Source organism: Stylophora pistillata, chromosome 1 (assembly GCF_964205215.1).
Source record: "Stylophora pistillata chromosome 1, jaStyPist1.2, whole genome shotgun sequence".
Lineage (NCBI taxonomy): Eukaryota > Metazoa > Cnidaria > Anthozoa > Scleractinia > Pocilloporidae > Stylophora > Stylophora pistillata.
The window spans coordinates 48,985,172-49,005,440 of NC_142519.1; the positions used below are offsets into that span (position 1 = coordinate 48,985,172).

Here is a 20,269-nt window from a genome sequence, read left to right on the forward strand (position 1 = left end):
AAAGAAGAGTTCTCTGCTTGTGTTACCAAAGATTCAGCTCACCATCGATGATAGTCTTGGTTTTTCTGTGTCTGTGTTTGGATGGTTTCTGCCAGATGATCATGCGATTCATCTTGAAACCTTGCGATCCGTTATGAACATCACAGTCTCTGAACTTATCAAGAGAATTGATGTTCTCTTGATTTGCCCTGGAGTGAGACCATTTGAACTGTCATCCGATATCGTACACCACATTATACCGAAGTCAGTGGATCCGTTATTCAGAGATGATTCTGAGATATTCCCACAGCTGGAATATTGGAGAACACGGGACTGTGAAGTTTTGGTGGAGCATGGTGAGCAGTGCTGTGTTTGCTACAAATACTCTCACAAGTCAGAGGTGGATCAGAAAGCAAAGCAAAGAAAGCTTGCAAAGCCTGCTCATTTGTTTGCTCCAGTCTCTCACACAACACCAGAGAGAATAAAGCTAACCCTAAAAACACAGAGGCTTAAGTGTGCAGAACTAGAACGAAAGCTTGAAGAAATGAAATCAGAGATAGAAAAGTCAAGTGTAGAAGTAGACAACCAGTTAAGCAATGACATTACAAGTATATTGGGGACATCCAATGAAAATATCACTCCATTCATGGATCTGTTCTGGCAGCAGCAAAAGAAATTGATGACAAAGAGTAAAACTGGTGTCCGATACCATCCTATGATCATTCGATACTGCTTGTCACTTGCTACCAAGTCCCCAGCATGCTATGAAGAGCTCAGGAAAAGTAACATCCTTGTACTGCCGAGCCAACGCACATTGAAGGACTATAGAAATGGTATACGACCCAAAGCTGGCATTCAAGAGGAAGTACTTGAGGAGTTGAATGTTCTTACAAACAGCTACTTCGATGTGCAACGATACATTGTGCTCCTTTTTGACGAAATGAAAATTTTGTTAAATCTGGTATTTGACAAAGTATCTGGGGAACTAACTGGTTTCCTTGACCTGGGAGATCCTGATATAAACTTTGGAACACTTGAAAAAGCTGACAAGATTGCAAGCCATGCTATGGTCTTTTATATCAGAGGTCTCTGTACTGAGTTGAAGTTCAGCTTAGCCTATTTTGCCACCGATGGGATTACATCTTATCAGCTTATGCCATTGTTTTGGCAAGCAGTATGTGTGCTTGAGTTAGCTTGTAATCTTTGGGTGATTGCAAGTACATCAGATGGAGCGTAACCCAACCGAGCATTGTACAGAATGCACAAAGCTCTTGATGGTAATGCTGGAACTGATGTGTGCTATCGCACTGTGAACCTCTATGCACCCGACAGGTTCATATATTTTTGTTCTGATGCTCCCCATCTCATTAAGACTACAAGAAATTGTGTCTACAGCTCTGGTCATGGTACATGTACTCGGTAAGTCGATATATTTGAAACTATTATTGTAGAGATATAATTTCACAGAATAAAATTTGCACTTTCAATGCATCCATGTTAGAAATTGTATGATTTATTCATATAATTGACAACAGAGTCAAACATTTCCCTTGCTTTTAGTAAGAGGTGAAATAATATAGTCAAGCTAGAATTATTGGTATTTTGACTAGATAACATTAGCTAACATGGTTACTATGGTTACAAACAATAAGATTTTTACGTAAGGAGGGGGGTTGTGATTGGGAACTCCCTTGAAAACTTGGGTGGATTTACATTTCCTTAGTTATTCAAAACAACATTACATTTACAGAATTCATATAATGATTTAGGTGTAAACTACGATAAGGAAGTAGTTTGATTTAGTGATTGATAGTAATAACCAATGTCTTATTCTGTAGGTACATGTGGAATGATGGCCACTATATCCTCTGGCAGCATTTTATCCAGCTGTTTCATCAAGACCTTGACAATGGCCTAAAGCTGCTTCCTCGGTTAACTTATGACCATATTAAGCTCAGTGCTTACTCTACAATGAGAGTCAACCTTGCTGTCCAGATCCTCAGTGCTTCAGTGGCAAATGTTCTTAAGTCATTTGGTCCTCCCGACACCATCGCCACATCTAAATTGTGCGAAATGATGGACAACTTCTTTGATTGTCTGAATGTTCGCAACCAACATGAGCATGTGCGTAAAAGAAAGCCATTTCTCAAGCCATATTCATCAGTGAATGATCAACGGTTTGCCTGGTTAACCAATGATTTCCTTGGTTATTTGAGAAATTGGAGAGAGAGTGTGGCCAATCGTCCTGGTGAGTACACCAACAATGCAAGGAGCAAGATGTTTCTCTCTTGGCAAACCTACGAAGGCTTGAAAATCACAGTTCATTCAGTTGTAGAGGCTACAAAGTTTCTACTTAATGAAGGGATGGAATATGTGCTCACTGAGCGCTTTTGCCAAGATCCCCTTGAGGAGTATTTTGGGAACCAGAGGAAGCTTGGTAGGAGAAGTGACAACCCAGATATGCGTCAATTTGGTTACAACAATAACACCATCAGAGTGCAACGCGTTGTCACCTGTCAGTCTGGTAATACCCGAGGCAGGAAAGACAAAAACAATGCATGGGTTAATGTCTCAGATGACCCTGTCCCAAAAAGGAAGAAAACTAAATAATGCTGACATTGCTGATTATTATAACCTGTGTATCTCCAAATGAGTGTGTATCTAACTTAAAACATAGCTTAAAACTTAGGAAAATATAAAAAGTATCAATTTCTTGTTTTGTATCATAGGGTTATTCATAAATATATAGTGAGTGATCTTGTAATTTTAAAATAATACATTAGAGTGAGCATACTTATTCTGTGAGGATTTTGGATTAATAGTTATCTTAGAGACTAATCCCTTGTTTTGATTATCCCCTAAAAATATTTTCTTTCATTGTTCAAGTGTGCTCACTCTATCAGGTTTTTTGTAAATTTGTAAATAGCATTATATCATAACACTGTTTTATTTGGTGTTTCATAAATCAATAGGATTAATTGTTCCCATTTATTGTTGGGAAAGGTTTCTTACTTATCTGTAAACAGTCTGATATATTCCATATCATTTTCATATCAATGTATTCAACTCACAAACATCATTGGTTTTAACAATTGTGCTTTAATAATTTAATATAAGTTTTAATAATATAATACATAAGGACTGACTTTCAAACATTTGCCTCCTTTGTATTTCTACTTGAATATTTGTAGCATAATTCCTGAAATACATATTCTAGGCACAGCGTCAGTCAAACTTATTATGATATTTTTTAAATAAAACAGGAACATTAAATTTACAGAAAAGTCTATTTGTTTTGGGAATTTAAAGAATATTACAGTAATTAGTCTGTTGATGACCTATTGATGTCCTTGCGAAGAGCTTTTGATTTCAGTTGTTTCAATCTAATTTTGTGTTTTTGAATAACGTCCTTCACAAATGAAAAAGAACGAACTCTAACATACAAACTAATAATATTGTGGAGAACATCTTTGGCAACATGGCTACTAATCTCAACTTCAGAGTCGGCTAACATGGCAGAGTGAGATGCGACAACAGTTACATCATGCATTGATCTTGAAATAATATTAGCTAAAGGAATGTTTTTCAGACTGGTTTTACGTGTAGCTTCCCTGAAATAGTGTTCAGTTCTTTCAAAAACAGACTGAGCATTTCTTGTGATCTTCCACAGTCCACCTCGATTCAATGTTGTAGTCAATCTCTGATCTTCACCAATAGGATTGTCCCATTTCCCAGCCATTATCAGTGAGATTGCGTGGTCATTTTCTAGTGTTTTACTTGCTTGTTTGTGCTTGTTATGTAGCTTATGTAGTACATAACCTCCAATATACTGTAACCCTGACTTCTCTTTATCAGATAATTTCGTCAATGGTTCACATGTGTGAGTTTCTGCTTTTTCTTTGCTATGTGTTAAAAGGCAGTCGGCCACTTTTGAACAAAGTAATGTAGCAGAGTTTCTTGATAATCCTACTAAATGGCTCGAAGCATGCAAGACTATGCTAGCGTAAAAGGCTGCATAAAACCTCTCTGCATTTCCAGACTTTGCCAATTGAATATAAAGCCCCTGAATTTCAGAAAATTTAGGTGTTGAAGATTGTAGAGTGTTGCAGTTGTAGGACCATATCTCGTCTCTGTTTACCTTTGGATAAATTTTGCTGTCTCTAAGTTTCACTTTAGCATTGCCAACGATGCTTGCATACGTTTCCACAGTTAATAGATCTCGATTTTCTGGTTTGTCTGTCTCAGTTTCTTCTGTTTCTTCTGTTTTATCTTTGTGTTTAACAGCGATGTGACGTTTCAGTCCGCTCTTACTCTTGCATTTCTTTGGACAATGAGGGCAAGTGACGCTCAGTGGGTGAACCTGCAAAACCAAATTCACGATCAACATCACACACTACTTAGGTTCATAAATCATCTTTAAATCAACAGCTGATAAAATAACGTTTAGGCAAGAAATGGTTTATAAATAGAGCCCGAAATAAGAGTGATTGATCGAAAGCATGATGTCGAAAGCTAGTCTGTTCGACCTTCATGTTCAATCTTCCTTTTTGACGTTTTTAGGCTATATTTGAACTATTAAAACAGATTCTATAGCTTACATCAGCAGCTGCTTCTCTGAAGTGCTCATCAAGGTCTTCTTCTTCTTCTAAAACTCCTAAAATTGCCTCTAAATCGTCTCCAAAGAAGAACATGTCATCACACGCGTCCGCCATGTTGTTTTTAGATGCACGGTCAATGTCACGTGACGGTGCATCTCAACCTCAAAACCCAAACAATAGGCCGGTCCTTTGAAGTTCGCCGGCTTTCATAACCAGTCCCCTCGATTAACTATGCACCCTTGGTAATAATGATTCAAAATTTGACAAGAAAGCAAACATAAAAATGCACTTTTATTTTATAATATGAGTATGTTGAAAATGCAGAAAAGAAAATACTTTAAGATGTAATGCCCAGGTGAAGTTTGAGTGCCCTCACTTTTTATGGCACAAAATTTTATTTTTGTGGTTTTACTCTGCTTAACAGTTGTGGAGAAAGAAAATGTAGTTGTATCTGTTCTTGTTAGGGATGATGACTCATCCACCATAAGCAAAGTGAGGAAAAATGTTGAGCATGAGGTTGAAAAATGGTCACACGTAGTCCATGCTGAAAGATCCTTTGGTAGCTCACTATACAGCATGAAGACCCAAAACAATAGCCTGACAGATATCGTGATACAGTATTTCCAGCGATGCTTTGGTTGCGCACTAAAGCAAAATGAGGATGATGAAGAAGATGTGCGAAATGATCTGAAGTCTATTGTGCCCCATGCTTATGGTGACCATTCTTCATGTGGCAACTGGTGTGGCTACTTAAAAAATTCTGCATCCTACAAACACAGAGGCCTTCCCCATGGCAAGGATCTAATGGACAAAAGCTTGAGGCAGTCCCTGGAAAAGATCCTAGAAGTAAGTACAGTGTACATGTATGGTGGCACACTTCGCTCCTCACAAATTCCCAATTCCCACCATTTTATATGCAGTAGAGGAACACAACTCTTAGAAAATAGTGTTAATGCTTATGATTGTATTCTAATTAATAACTGCAAGGGATAAAATTATAAGTGTTAGGGGACTATCAACCTCTTTCTCAGTTTCAAAAGCTTTTATGAGATACCAAATTTTAGTGAATAAAAATCATTTGTTTCTTCAATTTAGATTTATGCTTCAAATGCCAAGAAGCTGGCTCCCCTTGGGCCGAACCAGGTAAATGAAGCACTCAACAACACTATAGGAAGCAAAGCTCCAAAGACCAGACACTATGGATCTAGTGAAAGCAATGACTTCCAGTGTTGCATGTGCTGCTGGCCAAAAGAACTTAGACCAATCTAATGTTTCTCAGGTGAGTAGATATAATATTATGAGCATTTTGTACACTTCCCAATTTGTAAGATCCATAATTTGAACATTACACATTATCCACCATGTCCAGTGATGTACTACCAGTACCTTGCATATCATAAGTCACAAAAAAAAAAAAAACAAATCAGTAAAACATCACAATATTAAACTTAATATATGGTTTTCACTAAGACTGGTGAATTTCTCTTAGGCTTTTATGAAGACACAACTATCTCCAGGTTTCGTTTCTTTAAAGTTTGCAAAGAAAATGGACAAGAAAAACTCTAAGTTTGAAAGAGAAACAGAAAACAAGAGAGTACAAGAAGAAAAGAATTGAGAAGAAAGAGAAGCGGTTGAAAAAGACAAAACAGCTTGAGAACAGAGAAGGGAAACAGTATAGTTGTGGAATGGGCTTTCATGGACACAATGCTGCTCAGGAAATTCCAGTACCACCTGCAGCCTCAAAGATTGAGAAAGTATCATTGACCAAAGACTAGCTACCATCAAATCATATTTGATTTGGAAACATCTGGAAGGGGAAATTAGCTTTGCAGGGTGGAGTTTAGTAAAAATGTAACAAAGTGAATATAATGATGTTTGTCTTAGCAGGGTATTTCTGAATTGCACATTAGAGAATAATTATATTTAATGATGGAATTGTTTTTGTATTTTGCTAGATTGCCGAATACTCATCCTGATAATTTGCACCACATAGATTCCTTTGTTTTATCATGCCTTGTTCTTAAAGTGCACCTAAACCCAAAAACTTTTTTTTCGCTTAATGAAATAAGGGTATTTTTTGGAGTATTTCTTCGCAAAAACTTTTTGATTTGCTCAAATCTTCAATTTTCTGTGTCCAGTGAAAATGAGGAAAATCAGCTGCCATCTTGGCTCACGATTGAGTTTAAAGAGGAATGGTTCTAGCAGGTAATGTGACGTCAAATCAAGAACACGAAAGTTTACATTTTGCATATTTTCATTTGTTTGGGAAGGTTGTCGTCGATATTGTCCGAAAATATGCCAACTAAGTGTGTTGGACATAGGAATAGGTAGCAACGTGCGAAATTTGCAAGAGGGTATCGCGCTTCATACATTCCTTATACAACACATCTAGTCGGCATAGTTCAGACAATATCGATGACAACCTTCCCAAACAAGTGAAAATGTGTGAAATGCAGACTTTCAAGTTCTCGAGTTGACCTCACATTACCCGCTATAGAACCATTCCTCTTTAAACTCAGTTGTGAGCCAAGATGGCAGCTGATTTTTTGTATTTTGACTGGGCACAGAAAATTGAAGATTTGAGCAAATAAAAAAATTTTTGCATAGAAATACTAAAAAAAAACACGCTTTTTTTTTAAGTGAAAAAAAATTTGGGGTTTAGGTGCACTTTAAACAAAATAGGTGAGATGCAAATTAGCAGGACAGGTATTCAGAATCACTCCTATTTTTATTTTAGATATACCCTGCATAGATGCACTAAGCTTTTTTATTACATTTTTCTTTGTAATATCTTTATCAAGTAATAATTGGATTACAAAATCGTAAAACAGGTAATGATGCTGAAATCCTACAAATTGCAGCAACAGATGGTAAAGATGAGTTCTCTATTTATATGAAGCCTTGTAATGTAATATCACCAGAAGCATCTGCTGTGAACAAACTCACCTTCCAAAGAGGAATACTGTTTTATGATGGGAAGCCAATCACTGATGCCATTGCAACTGATGTGGCCCTGAAGACCTTCATTGGAAGTTGAAAATCAAGAATGCCTTGCATTTTAGTTGTACACAATTGCAAATTCTTTGATGCCAGGTTCTTGGTGCAAGCAGCAGAGAAAAATAGAGTCATGGAGGACTTAGTTAAAACAGTTTCTGGCTTTACAGACTCTCTTCCAGTATTCAGGGACTTGCTTCTTAAAATGAAATCCCATAGCCAAGAAAACCTTGTACAAGATCTTCTCTGTAAATCCTATGAAGCTCACAATGCTCTTGCAGATGTGCAAACACTCTACCAGCTAGTGAACAAGTTTCTAAAGGTCAAACTGCTACAACAGCACAGCTTCAAAGTTTCATGGGTGGCATCCTATCAGAAGCCCCTAAAAGAAAAGAAACTTCTGGTTAATACCCTGCTGCCATTAGTTAGAAAGAAGTACATTTCAGCCTCAGTGGCCATTAAGTGTACAAGCTCAGGTTTGGGTCTCCCTCACCTACAAGTGGTATGCCAAAGAGGCAAGGAAAAAGGGGTGAAGCAAGTTCTGATGGAGAGGTTTGACAACAAACCCAGAGTCTCCTCAAACAAGCGGGTGCTGGCACAAATATGTCAGTACTCTATAGATAATGCAAATTAAGATTGTGATTTGCGTAATTAATGTTCTGAAATAATTTTGCACAGAAAATGTAGCAGTCAGAATGAGGACCAGTGAGACATTGAAGTGTGGTTCTCAGTGAAGTATAAAAAGCAAATTTTAAAGCACAGTTTGTATTTTTCAGAGTATACTACATTGTACTGTATGTATCACTTTTCGATATTTCGTATTTCATATTTCCACCGTGAGTTTTGACTTATTAATTACATGACTTCTTATTTTATACATTGTTAATTTTGAGGGCCTCACTGAAAACCGCCATGGCGAGCTGGGCTCCCTCTTTAAATATTTTTTAATTAAAAACTCCTATTAGAGTGATGGGTGAAGAATTCCCATTTTGATTTGTATAGAAACCAAAAAAGTAAACATACAAAGAATAGGAATCAACAGTCTTTTCTTCAAGTTTCTTTGTCAAGCCTTTATTGCCCCAAAGCAAAAAATATTGAACCCTAGCTCACTGGAATTAACAAAACGCCAGCGCAACAAAACAGTTCCAACTAAAGGTTTATAGCTTCAAAATCTCTTCAAATCTTGAGTTACCTCATATCTGTTATTTATGCACGCTTTCCAAGTATGAATTTCTGTGTTGGCGATATCAAACACACGAAAACAACCGAAAACAAGCTTAATATCGAGTGCATACTTCGAACACGATGGGCACCATTTTGTGTCTCGTCCCAGTCCTAACCGTGCAAATTCTCTATCCTGACTGTGATCTCAAAACCATGTCGACCTTTCACGGCAGTTTGTGAGGAGACAAGCACGGTGACACCCGGTTTTTTCTTTTTTTTTTTCGGTATTTGCTATGAACAGTCTAAGAAAGAACATATTTGAAGAAGGAAAAAGTTTGATAGTAGAACAATTTTTTTTGGAAAATAGTTCCGTACTTGGTGTATTTTGGCCAAGGCGAGGTTTTCAAGCTAACCACGAAACTGTCCGAAAAGGTGCAAAATCCCCACAACGAGGCAATCAGAAACAGCTAAAAAGAAGCAATGCTACTTATTTTGATAAAAGAAGCTTTAATTTTAAAATAAACTTTTGTGTCTTTCAAGTTACCGAGGCTAAATTCTGTATAAAGGTGATTTTGTTTCGAATTTTTAAAGCACAACCAGTAAAAATACCCCATTTTAAGAGCCTGCTGACGCTTAAACAAGAACGGTGACCCCATTTTTTTATTCCATTTTTTTAATGTCTATATCATGAAGTACCTTAAGTCACTTTGAAGTCGACTTAAATCGCCTTAAGTTGCAATGTTTCTTTTGTCAATTTTGCTTAAGTCTCCTTAAGTCGCCTTAAATTGCTCAAAGTCGCCCAAAGTTACGGCGACTTAAGGCCCCAGAGTAGGCCTGAATTGGGAAACAAAATGTACATGCTAACAAGTCTGGTGTAGAAAGTAAAGACAAAAAATTTATATCCGAGCCTGCAAATTGTCTGACCTACAATTCTGCAGACTTTCTTGTCTAAGCTTTTAATTTGGTTTGTGACTTGTACCTCCATCACTGATTATAACACAAGTACAACTTTATCCAATTTTTACATAGGTTACATAGGTTAAATTGACCACTCCCCATAAGGGCTTTTCAGGGCCAGCACCCACCCATCCACCCCAGGGGAGGACATCCACCACACAGTAGTCTCGTACGTAGGAAATTAACGTCTGCTACCCCTAACCCTGCAGGAGACGGGGCCTACGGTTTATTTGTCCTTATCTGAGAAGACTACATTATCTATCCATTTCTTGTTATAGAAAGGTAGCAAATTCCCCTGAGTTATTTTAAGACCATGAGTATTGATCAGGACGGGGCTCGAACCCTCGACCTCTCTCACAACACAATCTGGCGCTCTTACCAATTGAGCAAACAACTCTGATAGGTCTTATAAGGGCAGAAGATGTCTTGCAGCAGCAGAGCGTATGTCAGTAAGCATAAATGGAATACTGGAGAATTTGCAATTGCCAGCATTTATTTATGCTCCTGCGGAGAATGCTCTTCAGGAACGTTTTCTTAGGGCAATGAGACGTTTTTCAGAAAAGAAATGGCATCAACATCTGGGACCTGGAACGAATTTAAAAAAGAGATTGACTCAAGGAGATCCTGATATTAACAGGCTGGACTGATTTGCCAAACAACATGACAACGTCTAAGCCAACGCTAGGAGTTTATAAAACAAGTGCGTTGCTGATGACAAGACGGTGGTTATCAATAAGGATACGGAATGAAAGTCTCTCTGTTCACTACCCGCTTGTTAAAGACACGCAGTCCGTATTGCTTGACTATTTTCACAGTTTTGACTTCTTTACTGGAGGCTTCTCTTACAAAGCGTGACTACATCTAAATTGCGCCTCTCATCTGCAAGAGGGCGCTTAATTTCGTCCCAGTCATTTATCAGCACGACCTCCTAGTTCAGTAAGCTTCCGTGGCTTCCCGCTTCCATTTTTTTCCGCCGATTTCTATTCTGACTGAGAGTACCTCCTCCTGATATTCTCAGGCTTTGTCATATTTACCAAGTCATTAGCAAGACCAGTAAAAACCGGTACGATTAGCAAAATTGAATAGAAACGAGTAGCAAGAGTCAATATAGTTTTGGGGACGATTATGTAGCTAAAAAATATCTACCCTATAAATACCATTGGGTTTCTGTTCTATGTTAACCTTCGACACTCACTACTCTAACCACAAACTGACTCTGAACCCGAAATATTAACTTAAAACAGACCGTAAATTCAGGGTAAACTTCGTTTTGTAGGTACTTACAGTACAATGAGATAGCAGAGCTACCAGCTGGACTCTTCAGTAACAACAGGAAGTTGACTGAACTGTAAGTGAAATACTCACGTTCCCGCTAAGTGACTGAATGTACGCCCTTTGCCAAATTTGTACTAAAAGAGACTTTGTTATTAATAGCAAGCAAAAGGGGGTGTGGGATAATTAAAAATTGGAAGCAGTAAACAAAGAATTAGCCATTGTTCCGTCCAACAGAGGACCAAATAGCCAATACCTCTAGAGGAAGGACCGTATTAATGGCACAATTTGATCTAAAATAAGAAAAAACAAAAAAACCAAAAAGAACAACAACAAAAAAGCAGGGTCTTAATAACCCATACAGCAAGCATTACATACAAATAACACATATGGAAAAACAAACTAGCGTTCATCTTATGGAAAATGAAGGTTGAATTCATGGAAAACGCTGCATTTTGCTAACGTTTACCTGTGTTTTACTAACGGAAAACCGGACGTTTTCTGTGTGTTTTCGCATCGGTAAATCCCAGTATCCGTTTAGTTATTCATTAGTTTTTCTTCGCCAAAACAATTCATTTTCCGGCATTAACCGTTCGGTTAACGCATGGCAAACAGTTTGTTTTACGTTTTCTTCATTAGTATTTCTCGAGTGACCAACAACGTATCCACCTAAATCAACGGTTGAAAATACGTATTTTCCGGGAAGGTTAATGTGTATAAATAGAGGAAAACGTAATGTTTTCCTGGGTTTGCCGTTCGTGTAACGTACAGAAAATGTCACGTTTTCTGCGGTTAGCAACCATTTTTCACCCGGGAAACGAAATGTTCAAAACAGTTTTGTGGTCGAACGCATGCATTTTCCAACATTATTCCACGATGGTGAATTCGAGAAAATTAGTTGAAACGCATTTTTCGGCGTTTTACCATTTACATGTATTGCTGATCGGTTAACGTCTGGAAAATACCATGTCTTCTGCCATTCACAGCCGTTTTGCGTTCGGTTAATCGATGTTCGACCCAATTAGTGCAAGTGACCCGATAAGCTCAATTTCCTCAAATGATCCACACGGCTCAAATGACTGATTTGCCTGAAATGACCTCATCGGGCTCAATCTCCTAGACTAGACAAGATATCTACTGGCGTTTTCATGGAGCAGGATTAAGAGCAGGAAATAGTGATCACGATTGACGAACGTCTTATTTTCAGGGCGTTGACCGTCATCATTCTCCAGAAAAAAACACTTTAAAAATGCTTTGCTCAGACGCGTTGGAAAACAGCAGAAAAACGTTCCGGAAAACGAACTATTCATTAGCGTTTCTATGAAGCAAGAAAAAAATCAACGAACATCGTGTGTTCTTGCCATTCATCATTAGTGATTCTGTGTGAAAACGGTTAGAAGATGCAGCACTCGTGCGCTCACGAAAACTTCAGAAAATCGTACAGGAAAACAATGCAAGCTGTTCACGAGCCTTTCAATGGGGCAAGAAAAGAATAGACGAAGAACACGTCTTCATGGCCTAATCATAGTCGTTAGTAATTCTGTTAGAAAGCACTTGGCAAGTGCAGCGTTTGCACGCGTAGGAAAACAACAGAAAAACGCTCAGGAAAACAAGCAAGACACTCACGTTTTCGTGGAGCAGGAAAACAATCGACAAACATCATGTTTTCATGACATTTACTATTAGTTATTCTGTGAGAAAACGCTTGGCAAGTGCAGCTTCCGCGTGGTTAAGAAAACTATAGAAAAATGTTCACTAGCGTTGTCGTGGAGCCGGAAAACAATCAACAACTATCATCAACGTCTGTGAACATATGAAAGTCATATATTTGAACTGTGGTTAAAGAGCGAGTATGAGAGCGATCTTTGCAGTAATGAACTCTATATAAGCGTTGATTCATCATTTCACGGGTATATTACGAACCAACCTAATGACCAGCTCTCAGTTGGCTTCTTAGCCAAGTTGGTAGAGCACTGCACCAGTATCGCAGAGGTCATGGGTTCGTATCCCGTAGAGGCCTGAAGTTTTTACAGCCCTCATTTTCACTACCACTTCAGCCGCGGTAACGAACACCACGGTGGTGTTCGTTACCGCGAAGATCGTTTTAGTACTCGTTCTTTAACCGAAGTACAAATATATGACTTTCATATATTCACAAACGTTGATTCATCAATTGACGGGTTTATGACGAACCAACCTAATGACCAGCTCCCAGTTGGCTTGTTAACTCAGTTGGTAGAGCACGGCACCGGTGTCGCAGAGATCATGGGTTCGAATCCCGTACAGGCCTGAATTTATTTCAGGCCTCATTTTTATTACCGCTTGAGAGTGTGCGTCCATAAACTGATCAAGAATTCAGCGGTAAATTTCAAATTTTGAAAATTTCAAAATCGCCCAAACTTTGGCTATTAGTAGTCCATATTGAACTATTTATCGCTATGGGGTTGATTTGTCAAATGGTTTTTTGTTTCGGCAGAAAATGATGATACCCGATTTCAGGGCCAAGTATTGAAAAACTTAAACTAAAAAATTAGCCATTTTGAAGCTGACGGCTTGCCGTAATTATAAACCCAGAAGGGAACCACTTGCAATCAGCTTATTCTGCAATGTTTGCAGGTTTCATATTATAATTCCTATGACATTTGAAAAACAATAAGGTATTGAGTAGGACCTGAAAGGAAGCCCTCAGTTTTTCCATGGAAATAACTTGTAAACTTCAAAAAATAATTTACCCCACTACCTTTATCATAAATCAAATGAAATGTTTTTGCTTAGAATGCAGAAGAAGTGGGATTTTAGCTGATATCGAGATTTTTTTTTTTCCAGGGGAAATTAGGTTGTGCTATGTGAAAGTGTGCTCAAAACTGCAATTTTTCGGCAAATCAAACAAGAGATTGCGTGACTGACGGTGACAGACAGCTCTATCATTCCAGCCCAAAGCCCCAAAGTCGTTTAAAATATATTTTCTTGTTGTGGCGGAGTTTTGTTATTTATCACTTTTTTGAGAAAATACAGCAGCTAATGGAATGCTTGTTATATTACTAACTTGGATGATATTTTTATGTGAACAGTGCATAACTATGCAGCACATCTACAGTATCTTTTCATGTGAATGATGCTGTTTTACAGGTACAAGGGTTAATCAATTGATATCTTTTCTATTTTAGAACAGCCGCCAGCTGGAGATAATTTATAGTTTAAAGAATCAAGATTTCATCACTGATCACTAGGGGCTATGCAATTGTTGATCTAAAAGCCTTGAAATGAACTATTTATCATTGTTGTTATGGTTGCTATTCATAAACAAGTTGTGATCCCAATTCAATTATAGGGAATTTTTCCCACGGCCTGTCTCACGCTATGCAACTCAGCAATGGCGTTCTCATGCTCCTTTCATAGAATAACTGGAACAGACTGCTCGTCTGATATGTTAGATAAAAGCAAGAGTCTTGAAATTGTTACTTTAGGCAATTGCTCAAAGGATATTTCGGATCATTGTTCTCACCGGTCATTTTCTGGAGTGAAAACGGAAAGTGAACTTATACTCGCTAGAGTGAGTGTTTTCCGCGAGGACGAGACGCAGAGTTTAGACGCAATCTGCTCACACCACCGCCGTGAACTCGGACCTGGCTGGCGGTAAAACATTCCAAGTGCTGTGTGGCACAAATCTTATCCCAACATGGAGCAAATAGAAAAGCGGATCGAGGAATTTCGAAAGTGGTGAATTAATTCTCAGCTCCGCTGTCCCTGACCACTGTAGAGCAAACGCTCTGAGTGATCCTGACGACCCAAGTTATTCTGTGATTTGTGGCCACGCCCATTGTGACAGGTGTGACCGCTGGTTGGTTGTCTTGTCTGTAAGGAGGGAGATTGAGGAAGGCTTAGAGACGGCTTAATGTTCGGATAATGAAAATGAATAACTGTCTTTTGTTATTTCCCAAGCCAAACAGAGCATTGAATGCTGAAAAGCCCATTTATCGCGGTCTATAAATCAGGATGAATGCAGACTTGACATTATGAGCGGCCTCAGCGCCCCACCCATTTTTCTAGTACTTGATTGGGTGATGAAATATCTTCCACGTAAGTTCCGGGAAAGCCAGTCGGATTGGTTTTATAAAAGAGGTATATCGGGGCATATAACAGTTGCGATTAAATGCAACAGCGGAGAAATGGAGATGATGACATTCGTTCATGTGTTTGAGAGTGCTACCGCCCAAGACAGTAGCTCGGTGTCAGACATACTTGATGACGTCTTTATTCAACTCAAGACTATTATGCCAGAACTGCAGACCATCCATATTCTAAGCTACAACGCTGGATGTTATCATTGGGCGCAGACTCTGATTACAGCTCCTCAGATTGCCAAACGTCATGACCTTTAGATCCCTCGGATTGACTTTTCTGAGCCACAGGGAGTCGAGGAAAGGGCACTTGCGATCACAAGGCAGCCACTATAAAGTCACACATGGCGACACGACATTGAGATTGCTGCATTGATGAAAGAAGCTATGGAGTCTTCCATGGGTGTGCGGGGCGTAATTGTGAAAGTGTGCAGTCCTCCCAATGCTCCATCGATCAAGAGTTTCAAGTGGGAGAAAGTGAGTTTTGTCAGAAACCTTTGCTACGGCCAGGAAGTGATAAGAACGTGGAGAGCCTACGACATTGGCCCTGGAAAAAGTATTCCCTGGACAAACTGCGATGTCGCTGAACAATCGGAACTGCCGACGATGGAGATCAAGCCCTTGACCAGCGAGACTATCACAAGCTTTGTTCCAGTAGTACCCAGACGAATAGGTGGCCGAACCCCCCAACTCCGATTGTGTAGATGAGTCTTCAGATGAGTCAGGCGTTGATGTTGATGTTGCTAACAATTGTCCATTATTTACATGCGTAGAAGAGGGATGTGTCAAGACGGTTATACGACATTCATCGCTGGTTCAACACTTGGGCTATGGAAAGCACAAGCGTGTTCTAGAGTATGAAACGCTCTTTGACAGGGCCATGACAGAATACGCGACTAATCTGGATTGTGGCGCGAGTAAATGCCTAACGGTCCTAGAAGGTAGTAAACCATCACTACCAACTGTGCCCACTACTCTTCCGATGGGATGGGCACTGAAATCGACACAGTCCCGTAGTAGAAAGGTTACTGACAATTAAAAGCAGTACCTCAATTCCAAGTTTCAAAATGGAGAGAGAACAGGGAAGACAGGCGGACCCGACTGATGAAGTCTCTAAAGCCATGAGGAATGCAAAAGATAGGAACGGGGAGAGAATATTTAGCTATGGGAATTTTCTCACAAACCAGCAAATTAGCAGTTACTTTTCTCGCCTTGCTTCTAAGCCAGCATTCAGCATTCACATTTAATCATATATGACTCCTACAACATCTGTGAGTTAGTGTTGAACTCTCAGCTTGGCCCCTTTTCTGTACCTATGTTAAGGGGTATCTGTGAATCCTTTGGTCTTGACATATCGGAAATTACAGTTCGAAGTAAAAAGCCATTTGTGGCCTTGCTCTCAAACCTGGTACAAGGCTGTACCTGTAGCTGTGGCAAGCGCTCATAACTGTAGTCGGTCGACGTTATTACTACCTGGCAGCTCGATTTCATCGTATCTGGCCACCAAAATGATTCTCGTCACTTTTTGGCGAAACACCGAATTATTTGACAAATGAACCTTATTTAGTGATAAATACTATTATAGGGACGACTGATACCCGGAGTTTGAACAATTTCGAGTTTTCGCATTTTTGCCCTTATTTACGACTTCGTTTGATCCTTGGAGACATTCGCTCATAGTTTGTTGTAAAATTGAGAAGTATTTGTTCTGTAACATATACTTTGGTGTCTAGTATCTAAGTTAGTTGTTGCGAAAAGTTTTTATGAATGGTTTGTAGAAGGCTTGTAAGCCAATTAAAAAACACAGTGGCGTAAACAAACCCACTTGAAAGCCAATTTACCGTAGGAAAAAAACCAGTCAACCTCGGGCTTGAAAATGCTGCCCGAGTCTTGCGACCTCGGGAAGCATTTTCAAGCCCGAGGTTGACCAGCTTACAGTTTTTCACTATATGGACTTCCCACCCGGCAAACCACACGAGCACGTTAACATATACATGTTAAAGATAACAATAAAACAAGAATAACGATAAAAACGACAAGAAAAAAATTAATACATGCAAATAGCACGACTCAGCTACCACAGGAATGACCACTCTATTTTTAATGAGCTTTTTCTTTGAGCATGGGTGGATATAATAGATCTGTCTGTCACGGTCGTTCGCAAAATCTCTTGTTTGATTTCGCGAATATGTGCAAGTTTAAGCGCTTTCATTAACTACAGCCTTATTTCCCCAGAACAAAAGTCATATCAGTTAAAAACCCAATCGTAAAGGGGTTTGACCCCTAAGTTTAATTTAATTTGTGATAAAGGCAGTAGGGTAAAATTGTTTTTTCAAGCAAGGAAGTAATTTCCATAAAGCCTGAACATGGGGGGATTTTTCGGATCTCGCACAATGTCAGATTTCTTTTCAAATGTCATAGAAATTACAGTGCAAAACTTGGAAAAGTTTTGAAGTAAGCTGATTGCATGTGAATATCTTCTGGCTCTTTATTTAAGGCACCAGGTTTTCTTGAAAATTGCTAATTCCCAAGCCTAATTTCCTCACATCTGGCCCTGAAATCTAGTATCGCCATTTTCCGCCAAAACAAAAATCTATTCGAGAAATGAACCACAAAGCGATGAATAGTTCAGTATGGACTATCATTACATGACTCGGGCAGTCAGAGGGCCAATAACTAAAATCAACCAATCGAAATGCTCTATTGCCGGTCAATATTCTCTCAGTATTGGACCGGGCATTGTCCCGAATGGTCCCGAATGATACCGCTCTTGTGTCCCTTCGAACTTCAGTCGTATAATAAATCTCTTATTAACCAAGCTTGCTCGGGACCGTACTGGAAGAATATCGGCCCTCGGTCTTTTTTTTACGGAATGAGCACAGCGAGGTCCGTACAGTCAAGACCTCGGGCCGATATTCTCCCCGTACGGCCCTCGAGCTTGGTTAATAAGATATATTTAGTAGCCGGAGTTTGAGCAAATTTCGCTTTTCATATTTTTTCCGCTAGTTTCCGATTTTGTTTGATTCTTGTTGACACTCACTCTTAAGTCATGTTTGTTACTGCGAAGATTGCTCTCATAGTCAACAAACATCATGTTTTCATGGCATTCACCGATGGTAATTCTGCGGTAAAACGCTTGGAAACTTAAATCCAGCTTTCGCGCGCTCGGGAAAACTATAGTAAAACATTTAGGAAAACAAGCTATATACTTGCGTTTTCGTGGAGCAGGAAAACAATCCCAAACATCATGTTTTCATGGCATTCACCATTAGTTATTCTGTGGGAAGACGCTTGGGAAATGCAGCATTCACACGCAGGAGAGAACTTGAGAAAAACATTAAGGAAAAACAGCTATTCATTGGTATTTTCCTGGTGCTGAATAATATGCGATGAACATCGTGCTATTGTTCAGTTTTACTTAGAGCGAACAATGAATTTGCCGCCCGTTTCCAGATATCTGAAAACGTTGGTATAATGTTAAATTTTTCATTCATTCACCATTTCGAACCTTGATAACCCCAGTAAACAACACAGATGAGCAAGCGTGGCTGGAAATCAATTTGCTAAAGAATGCAGTACTTGAACAAGTGCTTGTTCGTTTGTTCAGATGAACTTTGTTAGCCAGAAGTTTTGGGTAAAGGTGTCCAGGCCTTCCAGCCTTTCTTCAAGACTTTGCACTCGGTGAAAATCCTAATCTTTGAACACACTATCCAGCTCTAGTAAAAAGGAACTTTTTTGTCACGTGCAGCCTTTTAATTTCAAAAACATGAACAGCCCACTTATCTTTGTACTGTGTACTTTTAGGCTTAGAAGATTCATACAAAAACTTCCTTGTGGTAACTTTTAGAGTTCAAAACCGGGTAGACTTACCTATTGCTGTTTCTTCCGCTTTTCAAAATTGCAATTGAGGTCAATGCAAAGTGCAACTGCGTCTGATTAAAATGAAAACACCTCTCATTACATTGGCTAGCAAAATGTACATGTGTTAATGAAGCAAAAGAAAGATAAACTAAATATATGCGTGATCACTTTCCTCGTGATCAAGAAACCCTGGTAAAACACTCTCCCTTTTTTATGAAATGCTACCTCCAAACACTATACTTCTAGTTCCCAAGCTCTTTTCTAAAGAACACAATAACACAGACTCAGTCTAGGCATCATGATTACCCGTTAAGTACATGTTAAATTCAATTTTATTATTTCGATATCTTAGGTGTTTCTTATGACCTCAAAATCTCTTTATTAACAGTGCAATCTTATTAACTTCGGTTCTAAGCTTTTTCTTTGACTTCTTGCATCAGAAAGAGTTTGTAAGGCTACATTTTTTGTTAAAGCTGAGTCTGAGGTGTTTAAGCTCAGGGGTCTTCGACAGTGATAATATGAATAAAAAAAAACAAAACAAAAGAGAGCGAGGCTCGAGGGAAACTACGAGCTTCAAAGGAACAGTTTATGTTAATAACAAAAAAATATCTAGGCATATTGTTAGGTCAAACGGGAATATTGTGTTCATTATCCTTTAAATATTCTTAGAAGTGCGGATAATAAATCATTTAAAAACAGTTCATCGTCGAAAAAGCGGTTTAATTTTTCTGCACGACATTAATCTATGAATTCCTAATGAAATATTTTCTTTTGATCAGCGGATTGAAAATCAAATTTAACTAATGGTGAACACCATAGCGTACACCACTGAGTTTTTGGATGGTGCGGGAGGTTTCTAAACACGAAACTCAGAAGCTTAGGAGTCGCACAAGGCGATAGCCGAGAGTAACGCTAGCTTCTTGAGTGCCTTGCAAACCACTCAAAAACATTGACTGGCTCTCGAAATATGTCAGGACGCAAAACATTTTCAGAAAGTTATTGCGAAATTTAAATTTACGTTTGCCAAAAGAAAATGATAAATAAAATGAAAAAGATAAAATGTTTAACCTAAATCCAGGATATGTCCTCCATCAACAGACTTTAGCAACCTGATAGGGGGTCTATTACAGCAATTATCAGTCATTTATCATTATTACATGAAGAATAATTTTTATTCGGCTTGAAAGAAACGCTCTGATATATGTTCATTATCTTAAACACGAAGGTGCGCTATAGAGGTTTTGCACAGCAGCCATGTTGGATGGCAGGAACAATGAAAATATTTTGCATAAGAAGGAATTTTTTTCCCATTGGTAAAATAAT

The 20,269-nt window shown here is 38.8% G+C and overlaps 1 protein-coding gene and 1 pseudogene across 1 annotated transcript; one reads left to right on the forward strand and one right to left on the reverse strand.

Annotated features, from left to right (window-relative positions):
* Positions 1-3,058: 3,058 nt before the first annotated feature.
* On the reverse strand, positions 3,059-4,807 carry LOC148742886 (uncharacterized). Its single transcript, XM_088760628.1, has 2 exons — positions 4,578-4,807; positions 3,059-4,339 (listed from the first exon to the last, which is right to left on the reverse strand). The coding sequence occupies exons 1-2, from the start codon at positions 4,689-4,691 to the stop codon at positions 3,302-3,304; spliced, it is 1,152 nt and encodes a 383-aa protein (XP_088616754.1). The 5' UTR covers positions 4,692-4,807; the 3' UTR covers positions 3,059-3,301.
* Positions 4,808-4,880: 73 nt separating this feature from the next.
* Positions 4,881-8,529, forward strand: LOC148742887 (uncharacterized; annotated as a pseudogene).
* Positions 8,530-20,269: the final 11,740 nt, after the last annotated feature.

What these genes read in the sequence shown, in the direction of transcription:
- LOC148742886 (XM_088760628.1), bottom strand. Translation starts at nt 4,691, where the DNA reads ATGGCGGACGCGTGTGATGACATGTTCTTCTTTGGAGACGATTTAGAG. An exon ending in TCAGAGAAGCAGCTGCTGAT is followed by an intron (nt 4,340 to 4,577) that starts GTAAGCTATAGA and finishes TTGGTTTTGCAG; the next exon opens with GTTCACCCACTGAGCGTCAC.